The 24,070-nt window shown below is 42.3% G+C and overlaps 2 protein-coding genes across 3 annotated transcripts in view; both read left to right on the top strand.

Annotated features, from left to right (window-relative positions):
* Positions 1–498: 498 nt before the first annotated feature.
* On the top strand, positions 499–14,303 carry LOC139458280 (uncharacterized). The gene is made up of 8 exons (XM_071239657.1): positions 499–566; positions 3,732–3,835; positions 4,377–5,377; positions 6,022–6,228; positions 8,854–8,981; positions 10,662–10,798; positions 11,793–11,875; positions 13,934–14,303. Exons 1-8 carry the CDS (start codon positions 499–501, stop codon positions 14,153–14,155), a joined length of 1,950 nt encoding a protein of 649 aa, XP_071095758.1. The 3' UTR covers positions 14,156–14,303.
* A 6,573-nt stretch (positions 14,304–20,876) lies between these two features.
* The window catches only part of LOC139457682 (protein sel-1 homolog 3-like), a 36,528-nt gene continuing 33,334 nt past the window's right edge, over positions 20,877–24,070 (top strand). The window contains exon 1 of one of the 2 annotated variants that reach the window (XM_071239038.1): positions 20,877–21,120. In XM_071239038.1, coding sequence (XP_071095139.1) covers positions 21,061–21,120 — 60 coding nt within the window. In that variant the 5' untranslated portion in view covers positions 20,877–21,060. The remainder of the gene's footprint in view (positions 21,121–24,070) is intronic. The other variant, XM_071239037.1, reaches the window with a different exon arrangement.

The following is a 24,070-nucleotide window of genomic DNA, read 5'->3' as shown; positions in this document are numbered from 1 at the left end:
TTCACTGGTCGATATGCTGTAGGTAATGAAACCTTTATGAATATTTTAATTCCATTTATATTTAGTTAATAATTATATCAGAAAACGCTAATATTTACATAACATATTGGAACAATATTGAGTGTATTTTACACTCAGTCTTTAAGCACTGTATGACTCATATTAGGCCCATCCTAGATATAACACAACATACGCTGTCAGCTAACTTACGAAACACCAACGTTCACGCTCTGATAAGTCACAAATGATAAGGACCCTTAGAGGAAACATATATAAGATGAAACTGCATACTGACATTTTAAATATGCACACCGTGAAACACGTGATCATGTGTGTTCGGGCTGCCAACAAATATAGTCCTGGTTGCGCTGCTGTGTCCTCATTTCTTATCATTCCCCTCCACCCCCGCGTGACCATATGTCATATATGACATATATGCTTGGGCTGTCAACCAATGAAATAAGTTCCCATTGTGGAGATTGCTCCTGCTGTGTTCCCATGCACATGAACCCCCGCTACCCCAGCTGCATGGCACACACAAGGAGAATGGCCCTGTTTGATTCAAGGTAGGAAGGCTAGACATTAATGATCTTACAAAACGCATCATAAAATGTAGTTGTTTACTTTATGTGATTCGTGCTCTCTCTGTTAATAATGAGTGGCTCACAGGGGAGTGAGTGTGTGTGTGTGTGTGTGTGTGTGTGTGTGTGTGTGTGTGTGTGTGTGTTCGTTGTTTAAGGCCGCACTCAGCAATATTCAAGCTCCATGGCGGCAGTCTGTAAATACTCGACTCTGGACCAGACGATCTAGTGACTGACATTGCGAGCAATGGCCCGCCCCCTCACGGGGAAGGTGAGGTGAGGTAAGGGTTTTAACGTCGCGTCCAAGATTATTACACTAAAATAGCGACGTGCATGCACGTGTGTGTGTGGCTGTTTGTACTAGTCGGGACTGATCCGTATTTATAGTGCTAGCTCACTGAGATACCATGCGCAGTTTAACATGGATACCCCACTCAGACACAGTATACTGACTCCGAGCCGACCGGTCCTTGTTTTAGACCCTTAATGCCGAGCGCCAGACAGGGTAACAACAAGAACCATCTTTTAACGTCTTTTGGTATGACGCGACCGGGAATCGTAAACGCGACCTTCCGCGTCGGACGCTCTACCACTAGACACGTAGACCAAGGAGACCACGTAGATCACGGAGACTTTGGAGACGGTTCACAGTGAAGGGACAGTTACGGAACTGATGTAGTCTAATCTATGTTGTCATGTTCAGTCACTAACGGCGAGTTTAATAACATTGAAATACTGCCTCAGGTTTAATATCTCAAATGAGTCTGTGCACAGGGAAACCACAAGAGCGTCAATCATAAGGGCCAGCCATTAAAAGTCAAGTCATATTCATACTTCAAGTACGACATAAGATATGCTGTACGGACATAAAAGTTTCTGTTCAAAACAGACCGCCTCATGGTCTAGTGGTAGAGCGTCCGCCCGGAGAGCGGAAGGTCCGTGGTTCGATTCCCGGCCGCGTCATACCAAAAGACGTTAAAATATGGTACTTGTTGTTATCCTGTCTGGCGCTCGGCATCAAGGGGCTAAAACAAGGACTGGTCGGCTCGGAGTCAGTATACTGTGTCTGAGTGGGGTATTCATGTTAAACTGCGGCATGATATCTCAGTGTGCTAGCACTATAAATCGGCATCAGTCCCGACTAGTACAAACAGCCACACAAACACACACACATGCATGCACGTCGCTATATAAGTGCAATATTATTGGACGCGACGTTAAACCCAATTTCACCTCACCTCTTTTCAAATCAATATGTAACCGTTGAAAAAATGGTGTTTAGCACTCACAGAGCAACTTGAATGCGATCGTGTGGATTAATGTGTGTGTTAAATATAACTAGCCTACTGAGATACCATGCCGCTGTTTAACATGGAAACCCCACTCAGTACCCACAGTTCACTGACCCCGAGCCGGGTTTCATCTAGGGATGCTTGGCTCGTGGCATTTGATTTGTAGAGCAGGTCGGGTCGTCATTCAAATCCTTACGAATCTCTGTACTGTGACGGCACAATGGATAGACGTGTCAGTGGTGTTACAAACAGGCATTTCCCAAATGAAATGTAGGAAAATGTTTGCCAGATTGTATTTTATTTCGATATTATACTTTTTTGAGAACCACGAGCGAAAATATAAAACACAGGCTTTGTTACCCATGTAGGGTTCGATTGACTGTTTGATTAAGGGGGTGAGTTAGGATACGATGACAGGCAATGAGCCTGACCACCCGATCCATCAGGTCGTCTCGTATGACAAACAAAGGTTGGCTCTGTTCTAACCCGGTATGGGGGGCACGGGTGGCCCAGTCGTCTAAGGCGCGCTATTCGCTGTGCAGAGTTGCGTCCCTTGGGCACGCCAGAAACCTATGATTGTGGGTTCGAATCCCGGTTCGCCCCGATTATGTTTCTAGGTTTGTCAGCACCATACCCGTGCTCGTGGGTTTCACTGAAGCGGTAAACGTCTGAGACCTGCATCACTTCGGGCTTTCCTCCCACATTAAGCTGACACGCCGTGACATAACTGGAATACTGTTAAAAGCGGCGTAAAACCCAACTCACTCACTCACTCACTCTAACCCGGTATCTATTTATCGTAAATTGACGTGTTAGTGGCATTACAAACATATGGTCGTCTCTAAAATGAAATGTTTGAAAATGTTTGCCAAAGTATATTTTCGTTCAATATTATATAATTTTAGAACCAAGAAATAATGACATAAGCGTTTCGTATATACATCATATCACTAAAGTTGAGTAACCTAAAAAACACAAAGTTTGTGCGAACTAACCCCTTTAAGGGGCCGTTACACCATGACGTTCTCGTCAACGTTCTCTGAACATTTCAATCGTTCAATTTTTGAGCGTTCTAGAATGAGGATGACACATCTGGCGTGTGATTTACGTGTGCCTAACGCATGACTAGCGTGTGTCTAACGCACGAGAAGCGTGTAACAGCGACCAAGTAAGATACCCCTGAAAACCATTAGCGTGTCAACGTTAGACGAGCGTGTTCAGCGTGTGACTAACGTGTGAATATCGACAGAATAGCGTCTTGCTGGCGTGTTATTTTTACGGTGCGCTAGGGGACCGTTCAGCGGTCGTTGACAGGTCGCCAGTGAGTCGTTCAATGCAAAGCAAACGATTAGTAACAACCAAGTAACGCTAGAGTAACGACTGACTAACGATAGCCGAACGCGTGCAACGCTCGGCGAACGTTAGTAAAACGTTCCACGAACGTTCTTAAACGTACTTCAGCGTTTAAAATTAAACGTTGAAGAACGCTGGTCTCAGTGAGAACTTTTGTGCATGTTCAAAACTTTTTTTCCGGACAAGCGTTCTCCGCCGATTCCCGGCGATCACCGACGTTCACTAGCGTTCACACAACGCTCTTCTGGCGCTATCCCAGCGACCATGGGCGACTACCAACGTTTCCTCAAACGTCATAGAACGCTGACCAGAACGTCATGGTGTGACGGCCCCATTATAAAGGAGAACCTCGCTCTCAGATACGGTCCTAGCTATGGTAACCATTAACTGTGTGATTAGCTGTGAGTGAGCCACTCTTGGTTCGGGTTAAGGTTGGACCTGTTCTAACCCGGTATCCCCCGGGGTGCTTCCTTCTATCCCCCGGGGTGCTTCCTTCTATCCCCAGGGTGAGCCCATTGCTGGTTCTGATTGTCGGGTTTCATCTTGGAGTGCTTGGCTTGTATCTCACGTTCAGATCATCGTCGCAGAATGCCATTGCCCAGATTATAGGTGAGTGGAGCCTTACTGAGCTTTCTATTACACGTGTGCATAGTTGCCTACCTTAGCTGACAGGATCCGCTAGTTACGATCATGTGTCTGTTGTCAACATCCTTTGATCATGGGTAAACGTCCACAACCTGACGCCTGACGAACCGATCCTATCAGCCGCTCTTTCAGATAAAGAATACTTGTTCTTCAACGGAAATCCCAGCTAGGGAGACTATGCTGAAATATTGCTTAAAGGGAGCCATCGATCGGTTCCAAAAGACAGGAAGACCAAGTAAAACGTGACATAATTAATACGTAATAATGAAATCCCCTTTCTGCGCATAACACCAGATTTATGTTTGTTTGTTGTATAACGCCTCATGCAGCAGTATTCCAGCTATATGACTGTGGCATAACGCCAGACCTGTAACTGTCAGTGAGGATGAATGTGTCATTGTTCGATTTTGTAAGTCTCATTATTAAGCAGAGCTTGGAACGGAAGCGAGGTGTCAACCATTAAAATGGACGAAAACGCTACTCGTTCCTCTGTTTCTTTCTTTAGAACGATTGGTCGGGATTGTCTTCATGTTGGCCTCACTAGTAGCTGGAGACATCTACAGATCTGAGCCCCTGCGCTCTCACAAATGGAGTACCATGCTCCAACAATACGTCAGCTTCAAGAAGCTCCTCATCCAACATTACCATCTCAAGAGAAAGATTCTGGCTCCTATGCAGGACGTGAAGACCACACAGGATGACCTCCTGCGAGACATTCTCAAACAAAGAGCAGAGGTGGCGTATGGTAAAGATTTCAAATTCAATGCCATAAAGACAGTAGAAGAATTCCTCGCTACGCACCCAATAACCACCTACGCACACTATGAGTCTTACGTGTCTCGTGTCCTTGATGGGGAGCGTGATGTCATGTTTACGGGAGCTCCGCAATACATCGTCCTTTCGTCTGGAACAACCTCCGGAAAGAGTAAGAGACATCCAAAGGACCTGAAGTTCTTCGGTAAGGTCAGTTGGATGTATTTCGCCTATCTCCGCACCACACTGTTCCGGTTCCGACACATGTCAAAGTTACAGCTGTGGCATGACATCCGTGTTAAACCGCCCATCACCAAGTCAGATCTAGGAGTTCCCATGGGAGCCGGAAGTGGATCGGCATATTTTATATGTCCATTCTCTGCGTCTCCACCGGAAGTGTACACCATGGGAAACGAGCAGACGGTGCTGTACCTTCATTCCTTATTTGGACTTAAGGAAAAGCACGTGACTCTCTTCAGTTCAGTTTCAACCGCGCTTGCTCTCAACTTCTTTAAAACAATTCAGAAGTACTGGAAACAATTGTGTGAGGATATAGAATCCGGGACAATAAACGAAGCCATTGACCTTGAACCTGACGTGAGACAGAAAGTGCAGATGTCCTTGACCCCAAATCCGGAAAGAGCCGAGGAACTTCGGAACATATTCCGTAAAGGAACTTCTAACTTCGGACCGCGTGTGTGGCCGAACTTTGCAGCACTCCACGCTCCAGGAACTGGCGGTTTCTCGTTTGCAGTAAGTATATAATTAAAGAATCTTGTGTATGACCTGTGGTCATTATATAATTTTAGGTACAGTGACACCGCCTGACCTCTAAAATAATCTGGGCGGTCGGGTAGCCTAGGTGGTTAAAGCGTTTGCTCGTCACGCCGAAGACCCGGTTCGATTCCCGAGATGGGTACGATGTGTGAAGCCCATTTCTGGTGTCCCCCGCAGTGATATTGCTGGAATATTGCTAAACGCGGCGTAAAACCATACTCACTCACTCTAAAGTTATCTGGACTTCTGATTAAAAGAAACAATGACACTGTATAGATGCTGTATATATATATTCTGATCGTCCATGCATGTTTTGATACATCTACATATGATATTGATAATATTTAATATATGTTTAAGATATCACCGATACCAGCTGAACACGTGGTACCAGAACAATGTGGGTTTTTTAAGATAATGGCAAGAACTTGGCCGAACCATACGATGCCAAAGAGCAGAGGAAGAAATTGAAATGGCAGTCAGCTAATTATTACCATGGAACAATCACAAGTTCGGTGACTTCCTTTAATCATGATTATTTTCATCAAACCACGATCCCTGGTATCATGAGTACTTATTTTTGTGGGTACCTTTATTTGTCTTTCATTCTATCTTTACAGACTGAGATTCTGAAGAAGAACTTCCTAGGTGGGGTGCCGGCATCCTCCGGCGTCCATATCTCGTCTGAGAGTCTGTACGGTCTGAACCTGCACGTGGAGGATCAAACAAAGACTGAGTACACAATCCTGCCGTGTCTGAACTTCTATGAGTTCATACCTAAAGACTGCATAGACAGGGAGGACCCCACGACCGTTCTGGCTCACCAGGTAATCCCATGTGTGTATGTTTGTACGTTTGTAAGCGTGTAATGGACTTTTTCTGTGTTTGTCTAACGCCGTAGTCAACAATATCTCAGATTTATCAGTGGCTGATATTGTGAACAACGTCATACACCGGGTGATTTTACGCCACAGTTCATCTATGTGCCAACGGTATCTACGATCGAGAGTCAGCCAGTGGTTGATAACATGATCAACGATCTGCTGGGTAAGATGACGCATAATCACTGGGGTACACAAATTTGACCACCCAATCCTCATTTTAGGAGGGTACGGTGGGGAAGTCAGTCTGCCAATATATTTTATTTGTGAATATGTGGTTATCAACAACATCTATAAAAACATAAGGTTTGACCTTGAAACCATTATTAACAAACCTGGATTTAGGTTGGACATCTTCCGATCTGATATTATATATGATCCTGAAACTGAAGAAGCTCTAAAAAACACTATTGATGATATTGAAAGATCGCTGTTGTTTAAGCATATTAAGGTGAATTTATACAGTTTATAATATGAGAACTGGATCAACGAGCCCGAATAATCTTAATTCAGGATTAGACTGAAGAAACATAAGCGACACACAACTTATGTGAATAGAGTACTTCAGGAAATTCAAGTTGGGATAAACTTCTTCTTGCTGAAAGAAACTGGCTAAAGTGTATTAGTTATAGCTCTATGTGAAAGAAACTGAAACCGAAATTTGGAGCCACAAGAAATGTGAATCATAAACTCCAAAAGAAGCTTAAACTACAGCATCAACTGCACAAACAAGAATCCCTCGCCTTGCTTCTATCACCACCAAAATTTTGGAAAGAAATGGGAAAATTGGGCACTGGGAATAAAAGAAATAGTTATGTCCCTATGGGCAACTATGGCAATGTAAAATCTTACATTCAAGAGGTACTGCCTCATGGAAGAATGATTATGAGTCGATATATCAGTGAAATGTTTGACTCGACACACTTTGAACATATTGAAAAGCTACCGAAAACGTTAGAAGAAAATAAAAACTTTAACATAATTAATTATATAATTTTGAATGAGCGCAATTCCACGTGTAAAGTCGAATCAGCAGTACACAGGGCAACGAACAATAAAGCAAGTCTAGTCCAAGATACTGGAAACAAGGCATCGTCAACCCAATAATTGAAACTGGCAGCACAGATGTCAGGAAACCATCACCCTACAGGGGTATTATTCTATTTCATCATTTACCTGTCAATGATATGAGGTATTTTGTAAGTGCGATAGAGCAAAATAGAGACGGTCATCCACAAGGGATGTAATAACCTGACCTGTATTACATCCCCTGCCGGAAAGAAATTAGAGTTACCTCCCTTAGTGCGTCATCTGCCCGTCTGCTTTGGTAGCTTTCCCGTGACGAGGTCTTCCGAACAAGGTGAAAATGTATCACTTATTCTAGTTCGTTATAACCGTAGTTCGTTATAAGCATATATACAGCATAACTACAGCAAATAGTCGGGGGAAAAAAGTAAGTTCGCTATATCCGTTAGTTCGTTATAAGCGTGTTCGTTATAAACGTAGTTTACTGTAGATACATTTTACAATTTGATGACATGGGATATGATAAAAAGGTTAGTATATGGCATTTTTGTTATCATACCCAATATCTTATATGGCAGTTTTCGTACCATACCGTCATACCATACCTGATGACTTGTTAGTGAATGTGCAGAATGGTTTCAGAAAAAGTCGTATCAGTCTAGAACATATTTACTATATATACACTTTGTTCTGTTGTGTATGGCAAACAAATAGTAAAACAATACTTTTGTCTGCTTCATAGATGACAGTAAAGCTATTGATTATGTGAATCATGATTGTTTATGGGTTAAACTGAGTAGGCCCGGAGCTTCTGGAACAGAATCTATTCTTCAGGTATAATCAGTCAACTTATATTCATTCAATTATTAATCACTTACAATAACTCCTATATCCATCCCTATATCTACACTGTATATTTACCCCCTGTACCTACCCCTATAATACCCCTTGTTTATCTGTCTGTTTATCCCCGTATATTTACCCGTTATATCTAGCCCCTATAATACCCTATGTATGTTTACCCCCTGTAATACCCTATATTCATACGTATATTTACTCGTTATATCTAGCCCCTGTAATACCCTATATTCATACGTATACTTACCCCATGTATTTACCCGCTATATCTAGCCCCTATAATACCCTATGTATATTTACCCCCGTATATTTACCTCTTATATCTAGCCTCACAATACCCTTTGTATATTTCCCCCTGTGATACCCTATATTTATCTGTATATTTACCTGCTATATCTAGTCCCTGTAATACCCTATGTATATTTACCTCTATATCTAGCCCCATCAATACCCTATGTATATTTACACCCGTATATTTACCCGCGATATCTAGCCCCTACAATACCCTATGTATATTAACCCCTGTATATTTACCCGCGATATCTAGCCCCTACAATACCCTATGCATACTTACCCCCGTATATTTACCCGCTATATCTAGCCCCTACAATACCCTATGTATATTTACCCCCGTATATTTACCCGCTATATCTAGCCCATACAATACCCTATGTTCTCCTTCTGTAGGTGGAGGTTGGTGGGGAGTACGAGATGGTGGTGACGACATGGATGGGGCTGTACAGATACAGGACCGGGGACGTCGTGCGAGTCAGCAGCTTCACTAGGTCGACTCCCAACTACATCTTCTCCCAGAGGTACATGAATGCCAGACCACTATATGTGTGCGAGGTTGGTTTTACGCCGCTTTTAGCAATATTCCAGCAATATCACGGCTACCACTACGCTACCCGACCGCCCCCAGGCCACTGTAACAAGGGTGTATTTGAGGTATTCATGATCATGTATCAAAAAGGGTGTGTCCGTTTGTTCTTTAACGCCTCACACAGCAGTATTCGGCTGTATAACGGCGGCCTGTCAATAATCCAGTGATTGATATTGGGACGAACACCGTCGGGGTGCGGTGACACGCCAACAACCACTTGACCGAGCCTGACCCCCCGATGTATTTGATCGCCTCTCACGACCACCAGAGTCTGCTAGGGAACAATCCTCACGGGTTCATTGATCTATGAAGCACATTATGAAAAACATTTCAATATCTAATAATTGATTGTATAGTCGTGAAGGTAATTTAAGGTACCGACGTTTACTACAATATTTGAAAATCTATCGGAACTACTCCAGTCAAAGTTGATATGAGATTATTAAACAGTCATACATAACTGGATATTACATTTAAAGACAATCGGTGCATGAATAAAAAAATCTGTCTATTTAGCTATCACTATATTTCATCAACAACCAGACCTGTTCGTCACGGGTGGAACGAGCATTCATTGAAACAGCCATCTGCATAGTGCTACCCCTGAGTCACAGGGCATATGACACAGTTGAACCAATCAACTCAACTCAGAAGGGTGCACTGGAATGACGCAAGCACGAATACGGTGTTAGCGTTGGGCGTCTCAACGTGCGTGATTCCCGTGGAACCTTTCGAGCTGAGACACCATTCATACAAAAAAACAAAAAACGATGTTTTATCTCTTAAATGGTTTTCTTAGTCTAGTAGCTCGTTGGTACCCGGAAGGATATGATGGTAATTTGAACGTAAGGCTGCTTTTGTGAATCTTGGTTTGTAGGAGCAGTAGGGTAGGTAGCCCTGTGGTTAATGCGATCGCTCGTCACAGTAAAGACCTGGGTTCGATTCCCTACATATGTACACTGTTTGAAGCCCATTTATGGTTATTGCTAGAATATTGCTAAAAAATCGGTGTCAAACCATACTCACCCTTACTCAGTTGCGTCCCTTGGGCACGCCAGAAACCTATGATTGTGAGTTCGAATCCCGGTTCGCCCTGATTATGTTTCTAGGTTTGTCAGCACCATACCCGTGCTCGTGAGTTTCGCCGAAGTGGTAAACGTCTGAGACCTGCATCACTTCGGGCTTTCCTCCCACATTAAGCTGACACGCCGCGATATAACGTGAATACTGTTAAAAGCGGCGTTAAACCCAACTCACGCACTCACTTGGTTTCTTAACCCCCTAGTGCTGGAAAAACTGACGGATTGTGCATTGGGGTACGTACTATGCATAGCATATTGTGTTCAAAAATTCGGAAAACGGTGCAAAAACGCAATTTATATCGGATCCTTAAATAGGATTAAAAGTCGAAATATATTTTCGAAAATTCACTTCGCAGGAATTGTTTTCTTTCTAAGGTAAAAAACGTTTTCAATTCCACATGATTACACTTTGTTGTATTTTGCGCGAACGGGACTTTTTACTATTTAAATTCTCAGTCATTAAATTCCGAAGAAAAAACCCAGTATATTTGATCACAGAAAATGTTAATCTGCTACTTTTATTTCCACAGATCGTCTGACTATCTGGACAAGTACCCAGAGTTCCTGTTCACTCAGGCCGTCCACGACGCCGCCAGAACGTGGACGTCAGGAACATCATTATACAGCTACATGGCGAGTGAGAACCACCACGTTGAGGCAATCACAGGTACAACGTTTCTGAACTCACCGATAGTTTGTTCTCATTGATAACTCCTGTCTTTAGAGCGTTGATATGTAAATACATTACGTCCCTTACCTGCAATGCCAGGATCCGCTGGTCGTACTTCGAATGATTATGAGGTGAGGTGAGGTGAAAGTGGGTTTAACGTCGCGTCCAAGATTATTGCACTTATATAGTTTAACATGAATACCCCACTCAGACACAGTATACTGACTCCGAGCCGACCAGTCCTTGTTTTAGCCCCTTAATGCCGAACGCCAGACAGGGTAAGAACAAGTACCATCTTTTAACGTCTTTTGGTATGACGCGGGCGGACGCTGTACCACTAGACCACGGAGGCGGTCCGAATGATTATGAACGTTGTTTTTGAGCACCATACTCGTGCAATAGCTCCATGAAATCAGCATCGCGAAAACTATCTGTTTTAATTTTAGAGGAGAGTAATGTGTAATAAATTATTTCATCAACTATATGTTGGTCAAAAGAAAGTATACTGAGTTCGTTTTTATGATTGAAAATTGAAATTTGATTATGTCTATTTAACCATTCCTGCAACAGTTTGTAAAAAAGTAATTCATGGTCAAGTTTGAGTAAAAATAATTGACTCAATGAAGACTGGGGTAAGAAATGAATTTGCAACCACATGACCCCTACCATGATTGAAATCTAAAATTTATTGATTTTCAAAAATAATTTGTCCAAGATACCCATCAGCAGTTGATAATAAATAAAAATAAATTAATGTTTACAAGTTTAAAATCAAATTTTAAACCGCAAATCCATGTATATTACTTTGAGTGCAGACTAAAGGCAAGTACAGTTTTTTTCTTGAATAAAATATCGTTAACTTGAACTATTTTCAATTGAGAATGAAACATTTAAACTCAGCTGAGGTGTGTAGTTTCTTTTGCCCCAAAGTTTGTTTGAAAACAATTTATGTACATTTCACATGTTAAAATTGTTCGTACATCGTATACAGGTGACGTAACGTCTTCGCGGTACTTCTATATATTTCTGGAGCTTGATGATGACACTGCCTTATCAGATGAAGACAAGGAAAAGGTACGTCCCTAATCCAGTGAGTGAGTGAGTAAATTGAGTTTTATGCAGATTAAAGCAGTTTCAGAAAGGCCCCTTGTGTTCCGCGGTGCTTGCATTGTTTTCCCACATGGATTTCACGGCGGCAATCAGCAATATTAAAGTTAAGTAAAGTTCTGCACAAAACAATCCGGTGATTGACACAATGAGCATCGATCTACGCTACTGGGATACGATGACAGGCATTCAACCAAGAGCCGGAATATCAGATCAACGTCTAAAATAGAATTGCCTTTCCTGGAAAGCTCTCCAGTATTCTCTCACTTACTGTTACAAACATATCTATAAGGATGGAGTGACTTCACGCTTGTCGTTTGAATGCTTTCACATGCGACGTCGGGCGGAGGGGCAACTCACTTTATCGATTCGATGCTGTCTGGTGTTCAGCGATGGGCGACTTTATCGCTCAGTGTCGCTCAATGTCGGGGCGAGCCAAACGAATTGGCGACGTGAGCCGGTCACGGCATTAAGAGTGAGTGAGTGAGTGAGTTTGGTTTAACGCCGCTTTAAACAGTATTCCAGTCATATCACGGCGTGTCAGCTTAATGTGGGAGGAAAGCCTGAAGTGAAGCAGGTCTCAGACGTTTACCACTTCGGTGAAACCTATGAGCACGGGTATGGTGCTGACAAACCTAGAAACATAATCGGGGCGAACCGCGATTCGAACCCATAATCATAGGTTTCTGGCGTGCCCAACTCTGCACAGCGAATTGCGGCGCCTTAGACGACTGGGCCACCCGTGCCCCCAAGACAATATGAGGTGAATATGGTAATGACTAGATAGTGAGGTGATTTCCATATTGAAACTCTGAACTAAATTGTAAAATCAGCAATGACCACACAATATCAATGAATAATCGATTAATTATGTTTACAAACAAGCGTTTTAGGCATACAATCTAAAAGGCTATACAAAGGATCAAATAAGTGACGGCCGGAACAGTAAGTAGCTAGCAGGACCTATAATTAGTGCACTTACGAATATCCAGGGTTTTGTCAGTGTTAAATGTCCTCTTGAAACAGACCTATCTCCGTTCATGAATCCATAATTTTGTTGGAGGTGAGGTGAGGTGAAATTGGGTTTAACGTCGCGTCCAAGATTATTGCACTTATATAGCGACCTGAATGCATGTGTGTGTGTGGCTGCTTGTACTAGTCCGGACTGATGCCGATTTATAGTGCTAGCTCACTCAGACACAGTATACTGACTCCGAGCCGACCAGTCCTTGCTTTAGCTCCTTAATGCCGAGCGCCAGACAGGGTAAAAACAAGTACCATCTTTAAACGTCTTATAGTATGACGCACCCAGTGATCGAACCTCGAACCTTCCGCTCTCCGGGCGAACGCTCTACCACTAGACCACAGAGGCGGACCTAATTTTGTTGGAACTTGACAGGTATTTTGTTGTTTCCAAAAGGTATCTAAATCCCACTTGCTAAGTGGATACCAAACGGGTCATGATGAGGTTGGAAATGCCTCAAATCGCCCTCTTGTCGCTCTTCTATTAGTACAGTCAGCTTTCTGGAAACTGCCAAATCCCAAAACTTCTCGAACGATCAATTCTGCCGTTTTCGTAAACAACCAGAGGCGGGTAAATCTAAATTCCTCTCGCTGATGCCGATAACACCAAGCTCCTCACACCAATAGCATCTACGGGGAGTTCTTGATACTGTCCCTGCCACCAGTCACAGCTCCTCACTGTGCTCGGCCACTAACATCCATGCGTGGAGTTGACCTCACAACCGATTGACATTAATGTGTGCAAACAAGCGATGGCTGTTGACACGCTGAATATTCTTTCCTCAGAAAAAAAATGTTTTGCAATTTGAATTTCTATTTCTATCTTGAATTTCAACTATCATGTAATGAGTTCAGTGAGGATGTGAGGGGAAATTGGTGTTTTTCTGTAAGTCTGCAAGTAAGAAACAGTCTGATTAAAAAAAACACACAACTACACACACATACCAATATGTCACCAACCACGCCACGTAGAACGGTCTTTACAATCTCATTTCGTTTCAGGTTGATTGTGAATTGAAATCCCATTTTGACTTCTACCGCGGCAGCCTGGCAACGGGAAGGATTGTCGCCCCTGTGATCGTGCAGGTCAAATCCGGGACACTTCAGGTGATCAAGCAGGTGAACTCTGACCTCAACTCTAAAGCTGCATTACAGCAGTTCAAGTACCCGAAGTTTACGGAGAAACCCGAATTTATACGAATCTTGTTGGCAAAGAAGTTGTGAATGTACAACTGCAGAAAGATTGGTTTGGCTGGTTTGTTGTTTAACGCCGCACTCAGCAATATTCCAGCCATATGGCGGCGGTCTGTAAATAATCAAGCCTGGACAAGACAATCCAGTGATTGATATCATGAGCATCGATCAAACTCTGTGAATGTACAATAGTTCCACTTACAAGAACAGTGAGTGAGTGAGTTAATATTTAACGTCACATCGGCAGTATTTCAGCCATATCATGACGCTTACAAGAACAGGTGAGGTGAAATGGGGTTTAACGTCGCGTCCAAGATTATTGCACTTATATAGCGACGTGCATGTACGTATGTGTGTTTGTGTGGCTGCTTGTACTAGTCCGCACTGATGCCGATTTATAGTGCTAGCTCACTGAGATACCATGCCGCAGTTTAAAATGAATACCCCACTCAGACACAGTATACTGTCTCCGAGCCGACCAGTCCTTGTTTTAGCCCCTTAATGCCGAGCGCCAGACAGGGTAACAACAAGTACCATCTTTTAACGTCTTTTGGTATGACGCGGCCGGGGATCGAACCCCGGGCTTTCCGCTCTCCGGGCGGACGCTCTACCACTAGACCACGGAGGCGGTCTACAAGAACAGACAAACTATGGACACTTAATGTATTTGGCGTCCACGGAGACACCATAAACACCCAATGTATTTGGCGTCCACGGAGACACCATAAAGACTTAATATATTTGGCGTCCACAGAGACACCATGAAAACTTACTGTATTTGGCCTCCACAGAGAGTGAGTGAGTGAGTTTGGTTTAACGCCGATTTTAGCAATATTCCAGAATATCATGGCGGGGGACAACAGAAATGGGCTTCTCACGTTGTACCCATGTCGGGAATCGAACCCGGGTCTTCGGCGTGACGAGCGAGGGTGTCCACAGAGACACTGTAAACACTTAATGTAATTGGCGTCCACAGAGACACCAAGAACACTTAATAGATTTGGCGTCCACAGAGAAACCATATTATAAATGAGATATAGTCGAGCAAGTGATTCTTTCAGTTCATGGGGCAGTGGGGTAGCCTAGTGGTTAAAGTGTTCGCTCGTCATCCCGGAGACCCAGTATCGATTCCCCGCATGGGTACCATTAACTTTGAATATGAAGAATAAAAGACTGACAGTAAAATAAGCTGTGTTGTTCATTTTAGACCAATATCTTCATTTCAGTGATGACCCGTGAAGATTCCGGGGTAGAATAGGTCTTCAGCAACCCATGCTTGCCATAAAAGGCGACTATACTTGTCGTAAAAGGCGACTAACGGGATCGGGTGGTCAGGCTCGCTGACATGGTTGATGCATGTCATTGATCCCAATTGCATGGATCGATGCTCATGATATAAATCACTGGATTGTCTGGTACAGACTGGATTATTTACAGACCGCCGTCATATAGCTGGAATATTGCTGAGTGCAGCGTTAAACAACAAACCAACCAACCAAATCATTTCAGTGATTGGAGTGTACTTTGTATTGAAGCATTTGGCAAACATTTTGATTCAGTTAAACTTAAATTTGCTTCCTGTTTATTTTTACTAAAAACATATCTTAAAGTTGAGAGATATTTTCAACACAATTGGGATGGGAACTTTATATGATCAGGATTGTCACGAATCTCAACAATTGGGGACTATACAGAAAATACGTGTGAATGTTTTACTCCATGTATCCCTGTAATATTGGCAATAAATATAAACTGAAGTTTGCAATTAGTAATTTTGTGTTTCTAAAATAATATAGTTTTCAAATATAACGAAATGTCAAAATCTGAATGTTTCACCCATTTAAAAAGGACCCATTTAAATAAGGTCCCGTTGATACAATTTATGGATGACAGGTATTTTATGTAATGCCATGGCGATGCAATAAACTACGGTTATAACGAACTCAAAGGGACCACTTTTTTAGGTCACTGTAACCCTTGTTCGTTATAATCATATACTGATTATATACAGTAAACAGCATATATAAAGCAAATGCAGGGGTTTATAACTATTTCGTTATATCCGTTAATTCGTTATAAGCGTGTTCGTCATAATGTAATTTACTGTAATTCTGTAATTGATCTTGACACCATTGTCAATTTATACCCAAACATTGCCATACTAGTATATTAAAGAAGTTGTTATCTATAAATTGTGTCTACTTTGTCATCCGTCAACTTATATGAATTGCTTATCAAATAATATATAAGGTCCCTTATCTCTCGGTTGGTCCCATATTCGGGCAAATGAACTGTCCCAAAACACTTGGTTCAAGCCATTGAATGTGAAGTGAAATGGGGTTTAACGTCGCTTCAAAGATTATTACACTCATAAAGCGACGTCTATGCACGTGTGTCTGCTTGTACTTGTCCGGACTGATGCCGATTTTACAGTTTAACATGAATACTCAACTCAGACACAGTACACTGACTCCGAGCCGACCAGTCCTTGTTTAGCTCCTTAATGCCAAGCGCCAGACAGGGTAACAACAAGTACCATCTCTTAACGTCTTTTGTTATGACGCTCTACCGCTCGACCACAGTGGCGGCGTAAAACAACAAACAAACAAATAAACGGGTCCCGAGCTTTGGAATAAGAATATGAATAATTGTTAAAGGAGAAAAAATACCGTGCTAAGTTCAACATTTGAAAAGTACAGGTAACAAAACTCTAACAACACAGTATGATCATCGCCTCAATAGATTTATTATAAATGTATTAAAAGTGTGCTTTACCTTTTGTTTTACAATGAGTGTTGTAGGCTACATGGAATCCATTCATAAAGACATCAAGTGTATATTTAAAACGCAATAAATTCCAGCGATTATTTAACACAATTCTTTGTAATAATGAGAGGGAGATATATTTTATGGCTGTCCTTGATTCAGAGGCCGACGCTAAGATCTACGCATGCGACTGGCCATGGACACGGCGCTGCTACACCTCACCAATGTGGCTCCCGACTTTCTATGCGCGTCGCAGGCACAGCGCAATAGGAAGAGACGGGGCCCAGTTTACACTTTACCAGGGCTGCTCCGTCACGTGACACAAACCGCTGAAGCGCTGCACAGATAAAATTATGGGTATTTTAATATCCAACACCCTACTAGATACTGTTATCGGGAAGTGCACAGCCAATCAGAATATATACGGCGAGTAATGATACCATATCATTACCAAGCATTTCTCTTCAAAATTAGGGGCGGTCGGGTAGCCTAGTGGTTAAAGCGTTCGCTCATCACGCCGAAGTTCCGGGTTCGATTCCCGACATGGGTACAATGTGTGTAGCCCATTTCTGGTGTCCCCCGCCGTGATATTGCTGGACTATTGCTAAAAGCGGCGTAAAACTATACTCTCTCACTCTACAAAATTAATGCGGACCGCCTCCGTGGTCTAGTGGATAGAGTGTCTGCCCGGAGATCGGGAGGCGGGTGGTTCGACCCTGGAAGTTGTTGTTTCCCAGCCTGGATCTCGTCATTTAGGGAATAAAAAACGTAGTGGTCGGATCAGAGTATGTATATTGTGTCTATTTGGGGTATCCATATGTTATAAAGCCGATTGCACGAATCTCAGTTAACTGGCACTATGAAAACGGTGTTAGTCCGGACTAGTACAAGCTGCAACACACACACGGAAACACACACACACACGCACGCACGTGAACTAACGTCACTATGTAAGTCCAATAAACTGACGCGACGTTAATCCCCTGATCTACTGAAAGTGACCTTAATGGTCATGAGTACGCCAACAAGCAAAAAACAACCCACTTGCTCCTCCAAACTAGGGGCGGTGGGGTAGCCTGGTGGTTAAAGCGTTCGCTCGTCACGCCGAAGACCCAGGTTCGATTCCCGACATGGGTACAAAGTGTGAAGCCCTTTTCTGGTGTCCCCCGACATGATATTGCTGGAGTATTGCTAAAAGCGGCGTAAAAGCATACTCACTCACTCACTAACACATTATCACTCTCCCAAAAAGTTTCACTGTTATTCAACCACATATGACAAAGGTCAAATCATTGACGTCCGCATCAGTGAGAAATCAATAGTCATCGTCATATACGTATTAACGAACATTCTTCTTGTTCTAAATATTAAATTCCGTTTCTATAGCAACTCGTGTTGAGGAGCCACCCGGCACAGTTTCGTATTACGCTCAGTCGAAGAATACCTCTGCATATTTAATCAGTTATTTTAAATCGATCGAGAGGAGAGTTACAGTCAAAGAATGATGGATCTACCTCAAACAACCATTTAGCAGCGAGTGCGGTGGAGTTGAACAACGCGTGTAAGTAGATTAACAGGGCGGGTATTAGGGATACACGTATATATATACAGCGTAACGGTATAACTGTACTCTTGAAAATGTGTATTCAGCGTTCGTCTGTAAACAGGTTATCTCCCCTGAAAGTATGGAGCCACGACACGATTCCAGAGACTGTAGGGCCCTTTTGCACAAAGCCGTCTTAGCTTTAAGATTATCTTTAGTCTATGTTAAAGTATTGGAGTTACGATCATGTTAGCGCTAAGATCGCTTTGTGCAAGTGGACCAAGGAGATCTTAGCTTCAAGACGATCGTAACTCCCACACATACGACAATCGTTGCGCTGAGATCACTTTGTAGAACGGTGGTCAGGTTCTCAATATCGCTAAACCCTTTGGGATTTTACATTGAGTTGCGATTATAGAGTGGTGTGGCTCTGTGACGTGCTGTCATTTAATACGCCTTCTATCCACCATTGTGGTCATTGCGGGTTAAATAGCAACCTTCACTGGATCGGGTGGTCAACCTCGATGACTTGTTTGACTGCGTTCATCGTACTTTCACGGTATAATTCGCTCATAATATCAATCACTGGATTACCTGGTCCAGATGATTTACAGGCCGCCGTCATATAGCTGGACTATTGCTGGGTGCGCCGTTAAACAACAAAAACAAGAAATATTATTCACAGAATTTATTATTCATTATTATTTATTTTTCATATAATCCTGTTTTCTCTTTTTTTCCTTCTGTCACAATATTTAATTCCTTTGTAAATATAGATGTATCGTGTACATTTTATTCTTCATAGTATGACATTGATGATTACATGGTTATTTTTTTTCTTCAAGGCTACTATACAGTAAACTACGGTTATAACGAACACAAAGGGACCATCAATTTTAGTTCGTTATAACCGTAGTTTGTTATAAGCATATAAACAGCATATATGCAACAAATGGACGGGAATAAAAAATAAGCTCGTTATATCGGTCAGTTCGTTATAAGCATGTTCGTTATAAACCTAGTTTACTGTACTTTTTAATTTAAATTTTTATACTTTTCAATTTCTCTTCCTTCTTTCACTGGTGACCGGGTAGAGGGTGCCGTGACGTCAGGTTTTCTCGAATGACACGGTAAATGAAAACGGTTCATGACAAGAGGTGAGGTGAAATGGGGTTTAACGTCGCGTCCAAGATTATTGCACTTATATAGCGACGTGCATGCACGTGTGTGTTGCTGCTTGTACTACTCCGGACTGATGCCGATTTATAGTGCTAGCACACTGAGATACCATGCCGCAGTTTAACATGAATACCCAACTCAGACACAGTATACTGACTCCGAGCCGACCAGTCCTTGTTTTAGCCCCTTAATGCCGAGCCCCAGACAGGGTAACAACAAGTACCATCTTTTAACGTCTTTTGGTATCATGCGGCCGGACGCTCTACCATCAGACCACGGAGGCGGTCGCCTTTGCAAGAGGTTTTCTCGAAGTACACGAAAAATGAAAACAGGTTCTATGCCTCGACAAACAGCCATACTGCAAACTTGACATTTCTCTCGCTGCAATTATCAAGTTAATATAGCAATTTAGCAATAGGCACTACTTTAGATTGACTCGATCACTTACAAGTAATTGGCTTACATTAACCACTGGACTTTTTCCGTAACAATGTAGAATAGCATGACGACGAAGACAAACCAATGTTATGTCTACAGTGAATTCTAAATAAGCAGGGAGCGTTTAAGTCGAACACTTCGTATATTAGATACTTTCCTTTGGTCCGGGCAAGCTCACTGTATTATCAGCGTTATTTTATATCTGATAAGTAGAACCCTTCAAGTAGACAATCCAGAAATATGTTACATAGTAAATTTGACTTGATACGTAGAATAGCAGTCGGTGTTGTGTTTAATGCATTAATGGGCGAGTATGGTTTTACGCCGCTTTTACCAATGTTCCAGCAATTTTAAGGCGGGTGACACCAGAAAATGCTTCACACATTGTACCCATGTCGGGAATCGAATCGAATCCTGCACGAGACAAACGGTGCATCTCGAGTCACAGACCTATGACGTCATGAGTGTTCATGAGCGTCGGTTCACGTAAAATACCAGTATATTCGTTTGTGCAATCTAATATCTCTTGAATATGAATAATTCTTCATACATTACACAACATGTATGGTATTCGCGTTTCTTTTAGTGGTGAGTATATAATGATATCAACTGGAGTAATAGGAGATAGCTGTGATAATAATGGCTGTTATCATCATCAAAAAGTTGTCACGTGATTTGTCAAACACTTGCTGTTCGTGTTTTACGATTTACGCGATCATTATCAAACAATCGCATACCATGGTATCTACAACGATCGCACGTTTCTACCTACCACGATCCCAAGTTAGTTTTCGTGTAGCAGTCCACCGCAGATGAATATTAGGTCCACTGCAACCGAAGGCACAGCTACCAATTCATCAGGAGGTATTTTGAAATATGTTGCAGGCATTGATTCCGCACGCCTGTCGCCACATCCACGAGCTGCACGTGGTGCACGTGCTACGTCACGACCCCCAGCTGTGACCAAATATGAACGACAGGTCGAGAGGCACCGATAACACACGGAAACATGGCTTCCTTGACGAGATATGTTCTGATAGCTTATGTCATTACTGCGACATTTGTTCAAGTAAGTACATGTATTATACGTATAGTATACATATACCGTTACCTATAACCGTTATGTTTGTACACGTGTATGTATGTATGATTAATATTGTGTGTTGGTTAAGCTAAAGTTACAGAGGTCGACCATGAACATGAATTACCAAGTGTAACGTGTTTACTAATACACGCTGCCTCTGATATATATGTATATATAAATAAACAGTATTATATATATATATATATATATACATATATATATATATATATATATATATATATATAATATATATAATATATATATATATATATATATATATATATATATATATATATATATATATATATATATATAAAATATTGTTTATTTAAACGATCGGTAAATTCTAATTTAATAAAATCTGATTGATATCACTAACAGATTCCAAATAGCATTTGCGTGGCCCATAGATTAATTATATGTGGTTTGATATTATGAACTCTCTCTCTCTCTCTCTCTCTCTCTCTCTCTCTCTCTCTCTCTCTCTCTCTCTCTCTCTCTCTCTCTCAGCAGAAAGTATGAAAAGTGTACGTTATGACTTTTCCTCACCCAAATCGTAGATTGCAATTAAGTAGTCATCTATTTTAATTCTAACGGTTAAAAACTTTCAAATATTGGAGCGTCACTCGCAACGAGACAACGTGGCAGACGCATGCCTGTCACAAACCCCATCGACTTGTTTACATTCAGACGTCATCGCCTTATCGACCCCACCACGCGAGCTGAGGGGAGACAATCTGAAATTCGCCTATAGTTGTTTGACATTTGTCACAAGAAGTCAACAGCATATATATAATCTACCAGTACAAAACATGTATTTTTAAAATACCTCTATTCTGTTCACCATTCACCATACGTTTGAATAAAAAGTCAAGTTATAAAAGACATAGGTTTGTATAACGTGGCCTTTAAGCGTCGCGTGGTTAGGTCAACCGAGTACGTTACCCTGCGCTGGGTCGGTTTCAATTGGGCGATCACTGTGTGGGTTTATTTGGCTGTGAAGTCGGCTGATAAGGCATTTAACTTAGTTGACGCGAACAGTGATTGTGTTTACTGGAAAAGAGATACCGAGCAGTTTTTATTTTCTTGCGATGAATAAATACACGATATACAGCCGTGATTAAATGATACACGTTGGATTTTTCAGCTTTATTTTATCATGAAGTACAGGTCAAGATTGGGGTTGGTTGGTGTGTTATTTAACGCCTCACTCAGCAATATTCCTGTGTTGTGGCGACGATCTGTAAATAATCGAGCCTGGACAAGACGATCCAGTGATTAGCATCACTAACATCGATCTATGCGAGGGGATACAATGACAAGCGTATTGCGGCGGTCTGTATAAAATCAGCTGTATGGGCAACTCCACCCCACACCACACCCCGGCTGGCTACGGCACTGATTAGGGTATTGAGGTAGGAGGAGCGGTAAGGGGAGGGGTGGGGTGCATTATCTTGAAACGGCAGCCACAACTCCTGTCCCCTCAGAGCGTCCACTTCTGGCAAAGGTCAGTCGGTGCACGCGATACTTCACCAGTTTGTGCGTCATAATACGACAAAACATGAACTGTGTCCGCACAAAACAGCTTTGAATGTCGAAGCAAACACTGAAACTCCCCTATTTGTTTGTACACGTGGAACGTGGTCTGTGTGTTGCAGTTGTTAGGAAAACGTCACAGATAGATTGCGTACCCCGAAGTGAAAGGGAAGCGTCTTCACTCACTGTCCGTCCCCAATTTAATTGGTTTTCTTATCTATCGATTCTTTCGTTATCTATCAATTTGTCAAAAGGGTACATATTATCGGACGCCGGTTGACATCGCCAGAGGAAACTGAAACTGAAACAACTGGAAAAAAATGTGAGATCTTCGCGACTCCGTGTATAAGAACCCCCCTTCTTAATCCCCTCATTCTAGGTACGAAAAACTCGCCTTATACACAGCGATATACGGTATGTCAGAATAGAATTAAAAAATTAACAGGATAGATTTTTTTAAATTTGTGTTTTATTTCTGTTTATGGCACAATATTTCAGGTTTGGGTAACTGGTAGATGTAGAGCGCTTCTTCTTGAGCAGCAACGTCGATTTCAATTCAATTTGTAAAACACTGTATTCTGATGTCTCAAAGTAAGTTTTAGTTTATTTAGTTTTGGTCTGGTGGATAGAGCATCTGTCATGAGAGCAGTTACATTCAGTTAACTCCCTTGCACGCACGCACGCTCGCTCGCTCGCTCGCTCGCTCACTCACTCACTCACTCGTGCATGTGCGTCGCTATTTTAGCACCCTGAGATGTTTTTCTGAGTGGTTGTTGTCAGCACGATGCTAAACAATGCATATGGAATCCCGTTAATGCACATGTTTTTATACCCATTTTTGGGTAGTGAGGTGAGGTGAGGAGAAATGGGGTCTAACGTCGCGTCCAATATTATTGCACTTATATAGCGACGTGCATGTACGTGTGTGTGTGTGTTTGTGTGGCTGCTTGTACTAGTCCGGACTGATGCCGATTTATAGTGCTAGCTCACTGAGATACCATGCCGCAGTTTAACATGAATACCCCACTCAGACACAGTATGCTCCGAGCCGATCGGTCCTTCAGCCCCTTAATGCCGAGCTCCAGAGAGGGTAATACAAGTACTATCTTTTAACGTCTTTTGGTATGGCGCGACCGGGAATCGAACCCACTGGACCACGGAGGCGGTCTTACTTCTCTAAGATGTGGACCGGACGATATCCAGGTAGTCCTCTTTGTGAATGCGCTTTCACTGTAAGGATTTTATTGAAGATGAATACTTTGCTGTATTGCACTGTCCCTCACACACACACACACACACACACACACACACACACACACACATAAAGAGAGAGTGTCTGTTTAAAAAAATGTAGTAAGTTGTTTCTTTTCCCGCTGTTGGTGAAATACGATTTGTTTTT

Source organism: Haliotis cracherodii, unplaced genomic scaffold (genome assembly GCF_022045235.1).
Source record: "Haliotis cracherodii isolate W230 unplaced genomic scaffold, xgHalCrac1.p SCAF_12, whole genome shotgun sequence".
Taxonomy (NCBI): domain Eukaryota; kingdom Metazoa; phylum Mollusca; class Gastropoda; order Lepetellida; family Haliotidae; genus Haliotis; species Haliotis cracherodii.
This window is presented reverse-complemented; position numbering and strand designations above follow the sequence as displayed.